Source organism: Phyllobates terribilis, unplaced genomic scaffold (genome assembly GCF_046119375.1).
Source record: "Phyllobates terribilis strain yellow unplaced genomic scaffold, ASM4611937v1 Scaffold_5__5_contigs__length_657084704, whole genome shotgun sequence".
Lineage (NCBI taxonomy): Eukaryota > Metazoa > Chordata > Amphibia > Anura > Dendrobatidae > Phyllobates > Phyllobates terribilis.
Genome location: NW_027362765.1, coordinates 289,506,805 through 289,525,330, shown reverse-complemented (window position 1 = coordinate 289,525,330; position 18,526 = coordinate 289,506,805). Strand labels below are relative to the sequence as shown.

Below are 18,526 nucleotides of genomic sequence, written 5' to 3'. Positions count from 1 at the left end.
AACAACCCCTTCCACAGCTCAATCTACAGAGAAATAAAATAATTACGAGTCTCAGAAAATTACGACACAAACCAATTTTTTTTTTAAACAAGTTTCTGAATTTTTCTTTGACTAAAAAAAAATACACATTTGGGATCGCCATAATTGTACTGACCTGGAGAATCATATTATCAAGTTATTTTTACCGCACAATGAACGCTGTAAAAACAAAACCCGAAAAACAATGTCGTAATTGTGGGTTTTTTTCTGCAATTTCACCGCACGTCAATTTTTTCCTGTTTCTCAGTACGTTATATGGTAAAATGAACGGTGTCAATCAAAACTACAACAAGTCCTCATATCACTATGTTAACTGAAAAATAAAAAAAGGAATGGGATTAAAAAAATGAAAGCGCAAAAATAAAAATTGTCCATGTCTTCAAGTTGTTAAAGAGGATCTGTCACTAGGTGAAAAGTGGCCGCTTTTAGGTTTTATTTTAATCCCACTGCTTCCCTGAGTGTGCGGTTTTATTTAATTTTTCTTAATTCCCCATACAGTTTTAGAGATACAGGTCTTTTTATTTGGTGCTAATTCTTATATTTTTTTGTTTTATTTTAGCAAGGAGGCGTGGCACTCAGGGTAATAATGCAGAGCAGCTTAAAGACACGCCCACAGAGCATCTGTGAACCACGCCCCTTTGGTAAAGACCATCACAATTACCAGTAATTAAAAAGGCACATGTCTCTCATAGTGGATGGTGGATTTAAAGAAAAAATCCAGGGAACTAGTCTGATGAAATGGGGAAATATAATTTTTCCCTTATTTGGGGCAATTAGCATCTGCCCGATAGGATTTTTGCCTCCCTCTGGATCAAGATGTTATGCTATAAGCTGAACTCAATGGGCTTGCACCTTCCCTCAACCTTAAAGGGAATCTGTCAGTAGGATAAACCCTCCTAAGCCATCTATATGGGCACGTAGGTCATAGGAAGCTGAATAAAATGATACCTTGATATTTGTGATCTGATGTCTTAATCCAGAGAAATCCACATTAGTCTTATATGTAAATGACCTCTTCCAGGCTATGGGGAGAATGCTGTCTGGAAGATAACTCTTCCTCCAGAACTTATTTTACATGAAGGAGGAGTTACCAGTGTGAGACAACTAACTAACATAGAACAGGAGAAATTAAATTTGTCTTCTTGTAAACACATTTTTTGCAGCTCTCCGAGCACTGCTGTATTGTAACTATATTGAAACGCTGTTTGCCTGTGAGATGGAAGCTGAGAGGAGCCTGCAGATATGTCAGGTATAATCACACACAGCTCTGCAGTGAGATCAGGAGAGCAGAGAGCGGCCATCACACATCACACTGGTATCTCCCCCTTTATGTAAAATAATCTCTGGAGGCAGAGTTATCTTCCAGGCAGCATCCTCCCTATAGCCTGGAAGAGGTCATTTACATAAAGTGAAAAAAGATGATTTACCTATGTGAACATATAATCCCTCTAAAAAATATTTTTTTATTATTTAAGTATTAAAAACACCAATACACCTGTGTAACATACATTATGTCAGGAATTCCACAGCGATGGCACCAGGGAGATCACACAATATCTCACTGTGCCGTCACTATGTCACGGATTTCGTCCGGAATTGCGAGCACATGATCCAGACTACTCACTCCTTAGGTATCGGCAAGCGACCAGTGTGAGTATGGCGTCACACCTCGGGATTCCAACGCATTGAATTTATGTTTACGCCCTCCATACGGTCACTATCAGCTTCACGATAGCCCGATTATTAATATTATACATTGCCACCACCGTCCAGCTTTGGGGGAGGGAACGATTACAGGACAAAAGAAACAGAACTATTAAACTTTATATTTAAACCAAAAGGGAGGCAGTGTTTTGGAAAAATATATACAAGGATTTTACAAAGAAGACATTAAAATACATAAGCACTTGCACAAAATAATAAGGATTAAGGAAGAAACTTACTATACGATCGCTGAAACGATTCAATATAGGTGGAGGAGGAGCTCCCAATTTGATTAGACTGTTATCGAACAGGATCCGTTGCTTATAGTCCTTATACCCCTCTGGCAATGAATGAATCTCCAACCTCAGCAAACTATTTTATGCTGAAGGGAGAGATCTGCCCACACCCTGTACCGACATCATGTGGGCTCGGCTCCACCCTTCATGTTTGTATTAAAAATCTGTTTTTTGGGATAACTTATCACTAGTTGATCCCAGAAGCCCAAAAGTGGTACCATAATTTCTATTATGATTTTACCTTCATTTAGAGACCACACATTGTGCTGTTGCGGTCTGCTCTTCTGGTACTTTTGCGATACAGCTCCACGGAGGGGTTTTCGGCTACGAAAAATGAGCATATCGCTCCCCGGCTGACCCTGCCACTAAAAATATAGGTCCCATTATTATCAGAATTATGGAACTTCAGTTATTCCATATTTCGTATTGGTCCCGGCAAGACTAGAGGTTTCCTTTAGAAGCTCGGGAAGCAAGCTTTAACAGTTACATGTAAATTATTGCAAGCCTGCATCCAATTACCCCCTGCGTCTGCCAGGGAGAAAGATGCTAGCGTTTTAATTAAGTTGTAACACTTCATGGCTGGCATTTGTTTGTGTAAGCTATTTTGGCTGTGGGTGATAATTTGCAGGGAGCCAGATGCTGGACTGTCAGCTCTCCCATGACAAGTGGTCGATTGCTGGCTCTTGTCTTGGGACAAAAGGTGGAAAGGAGGGGTGAGGGGCTTCAGGGAAAGAAAGAAAGAATATGTTCAATATTTCTCTGACACATTATAAAAAGGTATAATTATATTGTCAATTGTAATGGACCCTAAATTCAACTTATATTTGTCAACAATGTGATTAGGTCCCTTTTTAATGATATACAGTAGTGTTCAAAATAATAGCAGTGTGTTAAAAACATGAGTTAGGCTATGTGCCCACGTTGCGGAACTGAAGCATATTTTTTACGCTTCTCCCTGGCGGGAAAATCGCATGCGGATTTTACATGCGGTTTTCCCGCCAGGTAGAAGCGTTTGTGAGGCGTCTTTGCAGCGTCTTTGCATGCATTTCCGCATGCGGGTTATCAAGCACTTCTCCAAGTGATTTTAGCATCACTTGGAAAAGTGCTTGACAACTTGTTCACACTATATAAATCCATGCAACCGGCATGGATTTATATAGTGTGACCAAGTAATAGTTTAAAAAAAAAGAATCAGAATGGTAAAAAATAAAAAAATAAAGTTTATACTCACCTTCCGATGCATTCTCTGCCCCGTCCGGAGTCTTGAGCGGCTCACGCTGTTGTGTGCAGGACCTGCGGTGACGTCATTGAGTCATGTGATGGGTCACATGACTCAATGACGTGGCAGGTCCTTCACACAACAGCGCGACGGCGGGAAAACACCGGGAAGACATCAGAAGATAAGTATAAACTTTATTTTTTCTTTTTTTTACAGGTTCTTTGGTACCCAGGTCTGGATGAGAGTCTCCTCTCATCCAGACTTGGGTACCATCCGCACATAGATTCCGCTGCGCTTCCGCAAAATTAATGAACATGCTGCGGATTTTTGACCGCAGCATATATGCTGCGGAAAAATCCGCAGCATGGGCATTGACATTGCGGAATGCCATTGGGGACCATGGGGTGCGGATATACATGCGTTTTACAAGCGTTTATGCTGCGGAAATTTCGCAGCATATACGCTTGTAATACGCCACGTGGGCACGCAGCCTTAAGCACAAAATCTTTATACTAGTTTTTATTTCCATGCACTGGGAACATTGCACACTGTTTTCTAATTCAAAACATGAAGAGAAATATGTACTTTTTTTTGAGGATTTAGTATTCCTGTGAATCACTAGCCTAATATTTAGTTGTATACCCACAGTTTTTAGAACTGCTTCACATCTATGTTGCATAGAGTAAACTAAATTCTGGCACCTGTCAACTGTTATTCCAGCCCAGGATGCTTTGACTACATCCCACAATGTTTTGCCATTTGTTAGCTTTGCCTCAGAAACGGCATTTTTTAGGTCACCCCACAAGTGTTCCATCGGATTAAGGTCCAGGGATTGGGCTGGCCACTCCATAACCTCAATTTTGTTGGACTGGAACCAAGATTTTGCTTGTTTACTGGTGTGTTTAGGGTTGCAGTCTCGTTGAAACACAAATTTCAAAGGCATATCCTCTTCAGCGTAAGGCAACTTGACCTCTTCAAGTATTTTAATATATGTAAACTGGTCCATGATCCCTGGTATGTGGTAAATAGGCCCACCATGCTTCACTGTCTTCAGAGTGTACTGTGGTTTGGGGGTTGTCTGATGAACTGTCTGCGGCCTTTGGACCCAAAAAGAACAATTTTACTTTTATCAGTCCACACAATGTTTCTCCATTTCTCTTTAGGCCAGTTGATGTGTTCTTTGGCAAATTGTATCTGCTTCAGTACATGTCTTTTTTTTTTTTTAAACAGTGTGACTTTGCGGGGACATCTTGGTAAGAGATTAGCTTCATGCAGGCGTCTTCTAAATGTTGCAGTACTCGCAGGTAATTTGAGACTGTCATTGATCATCCTGAAGCTGATCATTGGCTGAGCCTTTGTCATTCTGGCTATTCTTAAATCCTTTCGAATAGTAGTCTTCCGTTTTCTTCCATGTCTCTCTGGTTTTGCTTTCAACTTTTTAATCAAAGAACGCTGTTCTTCTGAACAATGTCTCGAACGACCCATATTTCTCAGGCTTTCAAGGAGAAATGCATGTACAACATGCATTTCTAAGAAAAGTCAAAGATGCTATAGGATTTTTACAGGATGAAAATGGTCAAATGGTAAGAAAGGATGTTGAGAAGGCCAAACTTTTTAATTCCTATTTTGCATGTTTTCTCTCAGAAAGAAAATGTAACATCAACTGATCTTCACTGTCCTATTAAAGGAATAGAAGAATCCAAGTTATCTGTAAAAAGAGAGATTGTGAGGGAATATTTAGCTAACATAAATGAGTTCAAGTCTCCAGGTCCAGATGAATTACACCCCAGAGTACTGAAGGAGATAGTAGAAGAAATTTTAGAACCACTCTCCATAATCTTTGAAAATTCTTGGAGAACAGGAAAAGTCCCAGAAGACTGGAGAAGAGCAAATGCTGTTCCTATCTTCAAAAAGGGGAAGAAGGTGGACCCAGGGAACTATAGGCCGGTGAGTCTGACTTGTATACCAGGAAAGATCTTTGAACAAATTATTAAACATGTATGTAAGTATCTGGATAAGAATGAAGTGATTAACCAGAGTCAGCATGGGTTTGTAACTAACAAGTCATGTCAGACTAACTTAATTTCCTTCTATGACAGAATCACTGACTGGGTGGATCAGGGAAATGCTGTAGATATAATATATCTTGACAAAGCATTTGACAAAGTATCTCACACCATCCTTATTGAAAAAATGACCAAGTATAGAATGGACAAGGCAACTGTTAGGTGGATTCATAACTGGCTTAGTGATCGGACTCAAAGAGTGGTCGTAAATGGCTTCACATCCAGTTGGATGAATGTCTCAAGTGGGGTACCACAGGGCTCTGTCCTGGGACCTGTATTGTTCAACATCTTTATCAATGATTTAGATAAAGGAATTGAGGGTAAACTGATTAAATTTGCTGATGACACAAAGCTAGGAGGGATAGCTAACACTAGAGAAGAGAGAGAGAGAGGATTCAAAAATACCTAAATAAACTGGAGCAGTGGGGAGTAACTAAAAGAATGTTTTTTAACAGGGAAAAATCCAAAGTACTACATCTGGGCAATAAAAATGAAAAAAGCATATGCAAAATGGGAGGAATAGAGCTAAGCAACAGTACATGTGAAAAAGACTTAGGTATACTAATAGATCATAGACTGAACAGGAGCCAACAGTGTGATGCAGCAGCAAAAAAGGCAAATACAATTCTGGGATGTATTAACAGAAGCATACAGACTAGATCACGTGAAGTCATTATCGGACTTTACTCCTCTTTGGTCAGACTTCATCTGGAATACTGCGTCCAGTTTTGGGCACCACATTTTAAAAAAGACCGACAAACTGGAGCAAGTTCAGAGAAGAGCGACCAGAATGGTGACCGGTCTGCAAACCAAGTCCTATGAGGAACGGTTACAGGATTTGGGAATGTTTAGCTTGCAAAAAAGAAGACTGAGAGGAGACTTAATAGCTGTGTACAAATATCTCAAGGGCTGTCACACTGTAGAGGGATCAGCTTTATTCTCATTTGCACAAGGAAAGACTAGAAGCAATGGGATGAAACTGAATGGGAGGAGACACAGATTAGATATTAGAAAAAACTTTTTGACAGTTAGGGTGATCAATGAGTGGAACAGGCTGCCACGAGAGGTGGTGAGTTCCCCTTCAATGGACGTCTTCAAACAAAGGCTGGACAGATATCTGTCTGAGATGATTTAGTGAATCCTGCTTTGAGCAGGGGGTTGGACCAGATGACCCAGGAGGTCCCCTCCAACTCTACCATTCTATGATTCTATGATTCTATGTGCTGGCTTCACCCTTAAATAAGGGCCACCTGATTCACACCTGTTTCTTCACAGAATGATTAACCTCACAAATTGAACGCCACACTGCTATTATTTTGATCACACCCCCTTTCAATTAATTATTCAAATACACAGACTCAAAAACATGCAGATCATGAGTGCTGAGTCTGTTGGTGTTCTTAGAATCTACTGCACCAACTGGTAAATTGTTGGACATGTGGTGATATAATTTATACCAAAAACAGTGATTAATCTGGTTAGTCATATTGGACTGCTATTATTTTGAACACTACTGTACGTACAATATTATAAACCAGACAACACCAGAGTCCTGCAAATCCCTAATAGAATACCTAAACTGGTACTGCCTAGCCGCGGAGGTTGGCACCCTAAAAGAAATAGACCAGAATCAGCCTGTGATTATAGATCATCACAGATTCATTTATCAAGCCTCCTGATGAATCGAGTGGACAGGGAAACGCGTTGAGGCAAAAGTAGCTAAAGAGAAGTTTTCTATTACCCCAATATTGAGATTTCTACTATCATTGTCAGCCATCTTACTATTAAGGGATCTTAATTATTAAAAATAGATATGTCTCTTTTCATCTCTATAACCTAACCTTTACTCCTACCTCTTTTGACATTTTGATTAGAATAGGGCATAACAGGGTGAGGTAGGGAAAGCCACCAATGAGCGGGGGCACCATATTTTGTTTTCTTTTAGGGAGCCAACCTCCGCAGCTAGGCAGTACCAGCTTAGGTATTCTATTAGGGATTTCCAGGACTCTGGTGTTGTCTTGTTTATAATATTGTACATATATCATTAAGAAGGGACCTTATCACATTGTTGACCAATATCAGTCGAATTTAGGGTCCTTTGCAATTGACAGTATATGTAATGCAGCGACTTGCTGGCATTACGGTAATGGTCTAGGATGTGTTTTACCTGACCATATACTTTCCCCCTCAGGTGACTGGTCACGTGACTGTGACATCGCACAGGTCCTGTATGCACAGTAAAGGTCTGTACATCTGACTGGGACAGCACACAGGACCTATACACACAGCTGACTGATCACATGACTGTGACATCAGCAAGGTCCTGTCAGTATGTGTGTGTGTGTGTGCACAGGATATATAAACCCTGGTAATTTGAGACAGGTGGTTCGGTGAGAGAGGCGTAAGGCCTGTTCCCGTGTGTGTGGGAACACCGTTCGTGTGAGGCCTAGTGAGGCCGAGAGTGAAGCCTGGCAGCCTGGAAGGCCGAGCCTGGATCCGGTGCGTGGATGTCAGTGGCCTTTGAGGGAGAGCCGGCTTGGTGCAGAACCCTGAAAGGCGCAGGCTGGATGTCAAGTGTGGAAGACATACCAGTAGCCTACGAGGGGAAGACGGCTAGAGACCCCCACCTGGGAAAGCCGCAAAGCCACAGTGGTGGCGGAATAAACGGACTGTAGCAGCCAAACCCGCTAAAGGTAAAACGCTGCGTTATATGGACATTTATGTGTTGCCTAGCCGAGGGCTATAACGGGAGCCAAGTGGACGTATCTGTCGCTGGAAAGGCTCCTGAGTGTGATGTGTGTAATATGCCGGTCTGCCACTTGAGAAGCTCCCGGAGGTGATAGGTGTAAACATGCCGGGCGTATACTAAGATGGACTGTGTGATTAGCGGTTTATGACGAAATAATAAACTGCATTGTGAATTATCGGAAGGACATTGCTTATGTGCCTTAATTGACCCGGCGCAGCGAGTATTCCCCATTATGATGACTAGCGCTGCCTTACATATGGTTCGAGAATGCGGGCAACGGCAGCCCGGTTGCTAGCGGCAACGACAACCGGTTGCTAGGGGCAACGGCACAGGACGACGAGTGTGGATAAAGCATCTTGCTGCAACTCGGCGGGGTTGTGAAGATTGTCGTCGCACTCAAATCCGGTTGTTTGCTGCAACTCGGCGGGGTTGCGAAGATTGGCGTCGCACTCAAACCTGGTTTGCTGTGGCTCGGCTTACGAAATTAAAAGCATCTGGCTGCAACTCGGCGGGGTTGCGAAGATTATCGTCGCACTCAAACCTGGTTTGCGGTGGCTCGGCGGGGCCACCAATATTTTTTCCCGGGAGAGCGGTGAAGTTCTAGTGTGAACAGCGTACCGCGATGGCTGTGAGCAAAACAGCAGATCTGTCTGGAGCTATTGAGCGATTGAAGGGCCGGTTGGGACCGGAGCAGGTATTTGGGAAACTTTTACTGGACATGGTGCAGGAACCACAGGAGCTGTGGACACCATATGGAATGGCGGCAGTGGACCATTCTATGGACTCTCCGGGGGCGCCAGTGTTGTCCCAGAGTGCCCGGGGAGGTGGTAAGAGATGTTGTGAACTGAGTCCTAAGACTACTGCTGATTTTTTGTGTAAAAATTACCCTGCCGGTGTGGTTGTTAAAAAGGGGGCGGAGTCTAAAAAGGGGCGGATTTTCACAAGAGTGTGGACTGCAGAAAACTGGAAATTGTTACTGGTTGTGGGTTGGTACCTCCTAAAAATGACAGTGTGACCGTTGATAACGGGGTAACTCCAGTAGAAGGGGGTGACATCAAAATGGGAGGTGACCTGTTAGTCCACAACACCATGGGGAGTGACACAGACCCCGTAGCTGACTGTGACACTATGAAAGTAAAAAGTGAGTTCGGTCAGGAGGGGCTAGACGAGGGGAGAGAGTCCCCCTCTCGTCGTCGACGGCGCAAGGGCCACAAAAAGGTTGCTCCGGTAGTACTCCCTGAAAATGAAAATAAAGAGAATATAGTACTGTGTGCCTATGCTTCAAGTGTGGATCCTCCTTTAGAGGTAGAAGAGGACATGACGTTGCCAGTAGCAACCTCGGTACGGTACTGAGACTGACGGATCAGGATCCGACAGCCCTGAAAGGGGAGGCGGCCAGTCATGACCAAGAGCTGGAGCCTATCAGGCCACAGTGTCAGATTGACATGCAGCAGTTATGTGAAAACCTGGGGAACGTGTCCTCAGACCAGCTGAACCTGGAGTCTGAGCAGCAGAAAATATACCTGGTTATGAGGAACTGGCAGCGAGACATGGAGGGAAGCAACGCGGAAATTAACCATTGGAAGGAAATGTTCTACGGAATTAAGGAGGACCGCCGCAAAATCAAGGAGGAGGTTTTTCAATTACAGATTGACAAAGCGGTGTGTGAAGATGAGTTATGCGAGGTGAAAGATCGCTTCTCCCTGGTACAGTTAGAGCTGTATGCCCTCAAAGAGGCGCTGCAGCATGAAGTTGCTGGGCGTGAACAAAACCTAGAACGATTGCGCGAACAGTTCAATCAGGAGCTGTGTGACTCCAAGAAGGAGTGTGATGAAAAGTTCGGTAGGGAACTGCAACAACTTAAGAGAGACTATGAGGATCTCCTCAAGGTAAAAGAAAAACTAGAGGAGGATAAGGCGGGTGCAGAGCAAGTGCACCAAATGGTTGAGACCACTCTGCAAGAGACCCGTGAGGAGAATGATGATCTCAGTGGAAAGACCCTAGGTCTGGAAGCTCAGGTGAAGGAGCTACAGATGTCCTGTGAAACTCTCCAGAGGGCGGAGACGTGCCTTAAAGAAACAGTCAGCAAGATGGAAGCTGAGCGGAAAAAGATGGAGGAGTCCATCGGAGAAGCCACAGACCAGCGCCAGGAGTTGGCCGCTGGTGATGGGAGGTATGAAGCAGATACCTCCTCGAGTGATGCGAGCTTGGATGATTCGGTGGAAGTAAGAGCCAAGATCAGGGAGCTCAAGGAATTGCTTCAGGCCCATTTGAAGCAAGAGAGGTCTGAGAGAACTCTACTGTTAAAAGAGCAGTTGAAGCAGGAAGAGCTTCAGAGACGGGCCGCTGAGAGGCGAGTGACGGAACTAGAGGAAGAGGTTTCCGGGCTCAAAAGTCGCCTGACAAAGTATCATTCGGGGAACGAGGCCTCCTTGGAGAAGGAAAAGGGCAAACACATTGCACTCACTCCCTTATACCATGAGAAGGTGGACCTGAGGAGAGCTAAGAGCCTGGTAACAGAAGATAAATATGAAGTGGAAGTGGTCAAGACGAGAATTCGTGAATTTGTAGCTGTGAGTCAGCTCAGGCTAAGCATACATGGGGAAGAAGCTGAAAGTCAGTTGTCCCTGAACCCTGAGCTGGTTGATCATCTGGAAACTACTGGTGAGACCGAAACGTCTTGGTACAAATGCCTCGTAGATGTACCCGAGGATTTGAGGAAAGAATGTACCCGTGAGTCCGTGCATGAAGAGTTTAAGAAGGCTGTGGGAGCCTGTAAGGTGTACTTGACCTCCGAAGCTAAACAGTTGGTGGTTCTGTCCATGACCAAAGTCACAGTGAAGAGGGTGGCGATCCTAAGTGATATGCATTGGCGATGTATTCGCACGAAGCGGTTTCTCCGGTTGAAGACGGAACAAGCCGTTAGACAACTGGAGCTGATGAGGAAAGCTCACAGTATGCGTGAAGAGGTCATCCGGGTGCCTCATGTTCTGGTGAGAAAGCTCATTGGGAGAAGCGGTCGAGCCATGCAGATGATGGTCAAGAAGTCTGGTGTGGTGAAAGTAAGCAGTCCACGTGATCATCAGGACTGGATACCAGACGACGACGGCATGGTGTCCTTCTCCGCTGTAGGAACAGAAGAAAGCCTAGAATATATACGCATGCTGATTGAGTACTGAGTGACCTACCTGCAGGAGGTAGAACAATTGAATCTCGCTAGACTGCGAGTAGATAGACAGCATCATCTGAGCAGCAGAAGATGGAAGCCGTCTAGAAATAGTGAGACCCGACAGAGAAAGGGCCCCCTAAATAACAGAACAGCTACAGCTGGAGTTAGGGACCTTTCAAGATGTCCTGAGAGTAGTGGGCGTGGGTTTAGAGGTAGTGAGACCTCCAGTAACTCAGGTTTGAGCAGCCCATACAAACGACCCCATAGAGGACGGGACAGTACGGAGTCGAACCGGACCTTAGATACCAGGGCATGTGAGTCACACCGCTGTAAGACTGACCGCTGGGAGTGGGGGAGCTCTGACAAGGTTACGACCCGGAAAGGTGACCCGACGAAGTCAGTGACAGTGACAAATGGTAGGTCCCTAAGGAATGGGCTAATGTCACTGACTAATATTCCAGGGGCTGAACAGCGCAATTGACAAGTACATGGTCTCGGTATGAGCTGTGGGATATGAGGTGATTGTGTATATTATGTGTTCAACCCCACAAGTTTGAACAGAGGGGGGGAGATATGTAATGCAGCGACTTGCTGGCATTACGGTAATGGTCTAGGATGTGTTTTACCTGACCATATACCTTCCCCCTCAGGTGACTGGTCACGTGACTGTGACATCGCACAGGTCCTGTATGCACAGTAAAGGTCTGTACATCTGACTGGGACAGCACACAGGACCTATACACACAGCTGACTGATCACATGACTGTGACATCAGCAAGGTCCTGTCAGTATGTGTGTGTGTGTGCACAGGATATATAAACCCTGGTAATTTGAGACAGGTGGTTCGGTGAGAGAGGCATAAGGCCTGTTCCCGTGTGTGTGGGAACACCGTTCGTGTGAAGCCTAGCGAGGCCGAGAGTGAAGCCTGGCAACCTGGAAGGCCGTGCCTGGATCCGGTGCGTGGATGTCAGTGGCTTTTGAGGGAGAGCCGGCTTGTTGCAGAACCCTGAAAGGCGCAGGCTGGATGTCAAGTGTGGAAGACATACCAGTAGCCTACGAGGGGAAGACGGCTAGAGACCCCCACCTGGGAAAGCCGCAAAGCCACAGTGGTGGCGGAATAAACGGACTGTAGCAGCCAAACCCGCTAAAGGTAAAACGCTGCGTTATATGGACATTTATGTGTTGCCTAGCCGAGGGCTATAACGGGAGCCAAGTGGACGTATCTGTCGCTGGAAAGGCTCCTGAGTGTGATGTGTGTAATATGCCGGTCTGCCACTTGAGAAGCTCCCGGAGGTGATAGGTGTAAACATGCCGGGCGTATACTAAGATGGACTGTGTGATTAGTGGTTTATGACGAAATAATAAACTGCATTGTGAATTATCGGAAGGACATTGCTTATGTGCCTTAATTGACCCGGTGCAGCGAGTATTCCCCATTATGATGACTAGCGCTGCCTTACAATAATTATACCTTTTTATAATGTATGTTACACAGGTATATTGATGTTTTTAATACTTAAAGAAGTTGTCCACTACTTTTCTGTTGATGCTCTATCCTTAGGATAGGGCATCAATGTTTGATTGGCTGGGGTCCCGAAACCGACAACCCCGCAGATCAGCTGTTATAGGTGCTGGCGGCGGTGGCCGCTGGCCAGAAGTACTTACTTGCGGTGCTTGGCCGTCTAGCTGTAGTAGCCACCATGGGGTACTGCATATCCACCTCCCATTGAATTCAAGCACCTCAAGTAAGTAATTCCAGCCGGCGGCCGCCGCTGCCGGCACCAGTAACAGCTGATCGGGGGGGATGCCGGGTGTGGGACCCCGGCCGATCAAACATTGGATTCAATGGGAGGCGGATGTGCATTACCCCGTGGCGGCCACTACAACTAGACGGCCACACACTGCAAGTAAGCACTTCCGGCCGGCGGCCGACGCCACCAATAACTGCTGATCGGCGGGGATGCTGGGTGCGGGACCCTGGCTGATCAATGCAAAAGTAGTGGCAACTTGTTTAAAGAATATTTTTTAGAGGGATTATATGTTCCCATATGTAAGATACCCTCTTTTGGTGATCAGCTACTCTACACAATTTCTAATAAAAGATGATTTATCAGCAATAAGGCATTTGATATGAGGCATACAAGGATGACTTTTCTCACCAGTCTATAACCTGTATGCACATATTAGTAAGTCAGATACTACAAATGTGGTGATAGATTCCCTTTAAAACTATAAAACTATCATCCAGACACATCATCTCTTGTTTTACTGTATAATGTCCCTGTATTCCCAGCAGCGCTCACCTCTCCAGTCAGCAGCTCCATTATCTTGTTGGTGAGGTCCAGGATTTTCTTTTGATTTTCCTCATGTATCAGTGAGTGAGGTGAGGGCTTTATCATGGGACTCTGCATTCTGTTCCAAACCACAGATGCACCAGGAATAACACATTCACCAGATTTCTCCTTCAATACTTTGCAATCCTGCATATAAAGTGGGACATAATTGAATATTGTTTTATACTGTACATTTCAAGAATATGCCTTCCTATATAATCATGCCTCTGTGGCACAGTTGCAAACAATTTGGCCAGGGTTTGTTGTTACATGTTTTGGGACATTGCTTCCTAAACTATGTATATTCTCCTCACTATAAGTACAATATAGAAGATTGTCTACAAAAATAACAAATCTCAACACAACTTGTTGTTAAACTTTGTATAAAAAGTTGGCTTACCCCAATATCCAGCCTCCAGACTCCATAATACAGACCCCATATTATACCCCAATATTGAGAACCCGGTCCCAACCCCTATCATTTACTCACCCTTCTTTGCTCCACTTTGACTCTGAGCAAAGTCACACACTTCATGCCCAAAATATTGGTCAGCATCAAGATGTCATGTGCGACAGTGCCCAGAGCTGGGTCTTCAGAGGAGACACTGGAGGCCAGGAGAGATGGACAACTGCCATCATTTATTGCCTATCGGATTATTACAGAGTTAAAGAGTAAATGTTTTACATGCTATTGTGACATATCAGAAGTTTTGATCAGTAGTGGTCAGGTCCCAGATTACAGAACCGAAGGGGCAGAAGTGAATAGAAGAATATTGCTCTTCTATTGATGCTGTGGATGGGCCAATAAAAAGCTTGTAGTTTCTTTGACATGCTATTATAATGTGTGAAAAAAAAACAACAACTTCAGTCATGTGACATAATTCCAAGAATCCCTCACCTCTCCAGTCAGCAGGTAGATGATCTCCAGGGTGAGGTTTAATATCTTCTCTGTCATCATTTTTTTTGTCATGTCCATCCTTGGTGGGTCTATCAGGGGCAGGACTATTTTGTAAAGTAAAATTAGACCTCAACGGGTAATAGATATCCTGTTTGGCATGAATAAAACAGAAAGGAAATTAAATTGCATATGTAACTGATGTCACTGAACCCTAAAATCTACAGACAATGGGTAATAAACAACTAATGTAAAGTGATGTATTTAGCTTGGAATCCAGCTCTCCGGAGGAACCTTTGAGCTATGCACAAAAGAGAAAATATTTTAGAATTCTGAAAAAAAGTGGATTAAAAGAATTGTAGCCATAGACCATAAACTGAACCTCTGTGGGCACTTGGAAGTTTATCCCATCATAACAGAAGGATCAGCATTTTGAAATCCGACATGCCCACCCCTTCTGCTCCCTTACATCTGCTGTCAGGGGAGAGTCAAAAAAACACCATACACATTAGATGGTTGTTTGGTGTTGGCAGAAAATGCTGGTTTGGCTGATATTTATCTTATGTGTATGGGCATCTTAACAGCGGAGTTGCTTCAAATTTTAATTCCTCAGTGTTACTCTTCTAAATTACCTCCGATTTTCTTTTCTTAGAAAAAGAAGAGCAGATCGCTTAGCGCAACACTGTTTCACAATACATGCTCCCTGGCTGTTGGCAAGAGCTGTGCCAATTTCCTGACCTTTTGAAATCCCCAGGCTTGGCTTATGATATGCCACTGCTCCTGCCATTGGCCAGAGAGAACTGACCTTGACCGTGGTTGGCGAAGCAATCCACTCATCTCTAACCTGGGTACTTTTGTAAAGGCTTGGCCTTATGGATGTAAAAATCCCTGTAAGTGGTAACAAACACCTATAATAAAAAATTAAATTCCCAGATTTTTTCTCAACAAATTAAAACACTAAGAAGGAAAAGTTGTGAAATTATGGAAATCACAGGATGGATAGACATGTTAATGATCTCCAAATGATGAAAAATGGAATCAAAGATTTCAAAATATCTTGAGTTATTTAACATCATGTATGAGCATCACATGAGCTATCAATAAGGTTATTAATGGTTGTCTGAGGAATGTTCTGTCTTGCTTAATGCACTTGGGCAAATCATCAAAATCCACTGCTGACAGATGGCTTTGTAGTTACCAACCTATGATTTCCCAGGTGTACTCGATGAGAGACAAGTCTGGAGAAAATGCAGACCATTCTAGCAAGCTGCTCACAATACCATGAGTAACATGCGGCCTGGAGTTGTGCTAAAAAACAGCTCCTGGGACACTTCGGAGAACTGGCCTTACCAATGGTTCAACGATTCACTTACTCTGTACTGCAAGTAAAATTAGGCATAACATATCAAGAAAAAGGTGTCAAACAAAGTGTACACAAACAATCAGAAGGCGTTTGTACGACAGTGGGCTGCAAGCCAAATGTCCAGCAAGAGGTATTCCATTGACCTCATGCCACCACTCTCCAAGGCTGTCATGGTCCAGAGCAAGATGGCAATGGAGGTCTATATTCTTCAGTGATGAGCCAGAGGTTGGTCTGGAGACCACGTGGGCAACGCCATGAAGAGGCCTACACGAGGGAGCATCACACAAGTCCTACTGCCAGGATTATGGTGTGTGGTGGTATACTATATAGTAGCCAGACCCCTCTAGTCTTTATTTCAGGCATACTATCAGCTCAATATTACATTGATTTGACTGTGGAACCAGCGGTATGGTCATTTCTCAGAAATGTCCTAGAAGCCGTTTTGCAACATGACAATGCCAGGTCGCATCTTGCTCATGCTACTGTGAGAAGCCTGCAAGGCCTAAACGTGCAATCATGACTTACTGTGCCTTCAGACCACATCTGGGACGTCAGTGGTCGGCAACTGCAAAGGGAGCTGCCAGAAATGGATCTTGATGATTTGTGTGCCCAAGTGCATTCACTGTAGCAGAACATTCCTCAGATAATTAATCATCTCATTGATAACATACCAATGTGTGGTAGTGGGTGTACTTCTGCTCTTGGCGCCGATACGCATCTGTCGCGCCTAGTATGTGCTTTTTGCCCTTCCCAAATAGTTGTGCTCTATGTTCATTGTTGTGTTCTATGTCGGGTTTTGCAAGTTGCCCGATGTACATCTGTGACATTATCTCCCTAGGCCACTTATAGCCCAGTTAGATACATACACTTGTTTAAGTCTTCAGACTCTATAGATCAGTTGCTGTTGAAAATGTTCCACCATCTGTTCATGATGAGCATCCATCTTGCATAGCTTCTATGATCATGCATAAAGTCAGTTTTTGCCTGTTAACCCTCTGATAGCCATCTCCTGGATTAACCCACTGATTGCACTATGCTAACAAAATGTCATTGAACTCTGAGGCATCACACTGAGGAAAGCAGAGGATGACCGCACACTGTGAACAGACTTGATGTATTCCTCTTTTCCTGCCTTTTTGGTCCTGTGGCTCTAATGTCTCCAAGTCTTGGCTTCTTCACGTGCCTTCCAGCCATCTGCACCAATGCCCTGGGTCCGTGTGTCCATCCTGCCCTACGGCTTTGTAAAGCCACCTCACCAGGTAAGCCTAACAGGTGCTTTTACGCAATATTGAATAAATCGACATGTTTTGAAATGTTGTTTCCATTCTTTCATCATTTGCATACAATTAGAATGTCTATCCATCTCATGATTTTCAAAATTCCATGACTTTTCAATCTTTATGTTGCCATATCAATGTTGAAGAGTGTACGCAATTTCTGCCGGCAAGAAAGAAAGAATCTTTTACAAAGTTATGTAATGCACTGTACAATAATCTCAAAGTTCAATGCCAAACTAATGTATGGCAGTTATTTTATTGCATCAACCATGTCCTATAGTGTAATAGGATCCATTCATTTTATGATTTCCATCAGTATAAAATGACTGAATAACCATTCTAAGGAGTATATGAAACTACTTACCTCTAGCCATGCACAATGTCCCAAAAGACATGGGGGAAAATCTTCATCAATTTGCTGTCTACATGACATTTTTATTGGTGGCTCACAGATTTTAAGGGATTCATCAATATTCAAAGATGTAGTAGGCAACTTTGTTTGGTCTCTGTTGAGAGAAACAGGTATTTCATGGACTGAAACAGAGTCAACTTTTCATGTAATAAAGGAATCAGGGAAGAAAGGTTTCCGCTACCAGCTTCCCAAAAAATTTTTTTATAGTGGTCATCACACATAGCAGTTTTTTACTTCTTTTTTTAAAGATGCAAGTCAGCTTTTGAGCCAAAGCCAGAAGTGCAGGTTGCATGAAGGAGAAGTATAAGTCCTTCCTAATTATTTCCCACGACTTGGAAATCTACTTTTGGCATCTCAGTAACTGCAGTGAGACGCCAAAAAATCCTGTGTATGAAACCACCCAATAAATCCTTCTTGAAAACAAAACTCATTAGGCTGAAATAATAGGAAAAAAAAGACATTCAGTTATCTAGAACAAATGTGAAAAGAGTGAAGTGTGTCATGCTGGCCAAACTGAGTTTTTAACATCTTGTCCATTTGAGGTCCTGTGTAAATCCTCTTTTCTCATTTCTGTGTCAACCAGTGCCTACTATAGGAATAATATGCATTTGCACTTTATTTAAGTAGCTTATCACTTTACTATATATATGTATACTTTTTTCCTTACCATATGTTGGATGATGAAATTTTGTGCTGACGTGGAGTAATTTAGATGAAGCTATGAACATATACACAACGTGGTCAAAACTGTTTGTAGCCCTCATTTAATGAAAGAAAAACCCACAATGGTCACAGAAATAACTTGAATCTGACAAAAGTAATAATAAATTAAAAATCTATGAAAATGAACAAATGAAAGTCAGCCATTGCTTTTCAACCCTGCGTCCACAGAATTAAAAAAAAAAATTAAACTCATGAAATAGGCCTGGACAGAAATCATGGTTCCCCTGAAAATAATGTGACAAAAGGGACATGTTGAATCAAGTTGTGTTCACTAATTAGCA

At 43.4% G+C, this 18,526-nt stretch overlaps 1 protein-coding gene across 1 annotated transcript in view; it reads right to left on the bottom strand.

The window, feature by feature from the left end:
• LOC141271540 (uncharacterized) overlaps positions 1-18,526 on the bottom strand; it is a 140,648-nt gene that overhangs the window by 102,737 nt on the left and 19,385 nt on the right. The window contains exons 2-4 of the mRNA XM_073681594.1: positions 17,475-17,616; positions 14,474-14,621; positions 13,546-13,722 (exon numbers count right to left, since the gene is read on the bottom strand). Of these exons, the coding sequence (XP_073537695.1) occupies positions 13,546-13,722; positions 14,474-14,551 (255 nt within the window). The 5' untranslated portion in view covers positions 14,552-14,621; positions 17,475-17,616. The remainder of the gene's footprint in view (positions 1-13,545; positions 13,723-14,473; positions 14,622-17,474; positions 17,617-18,526) is intronic.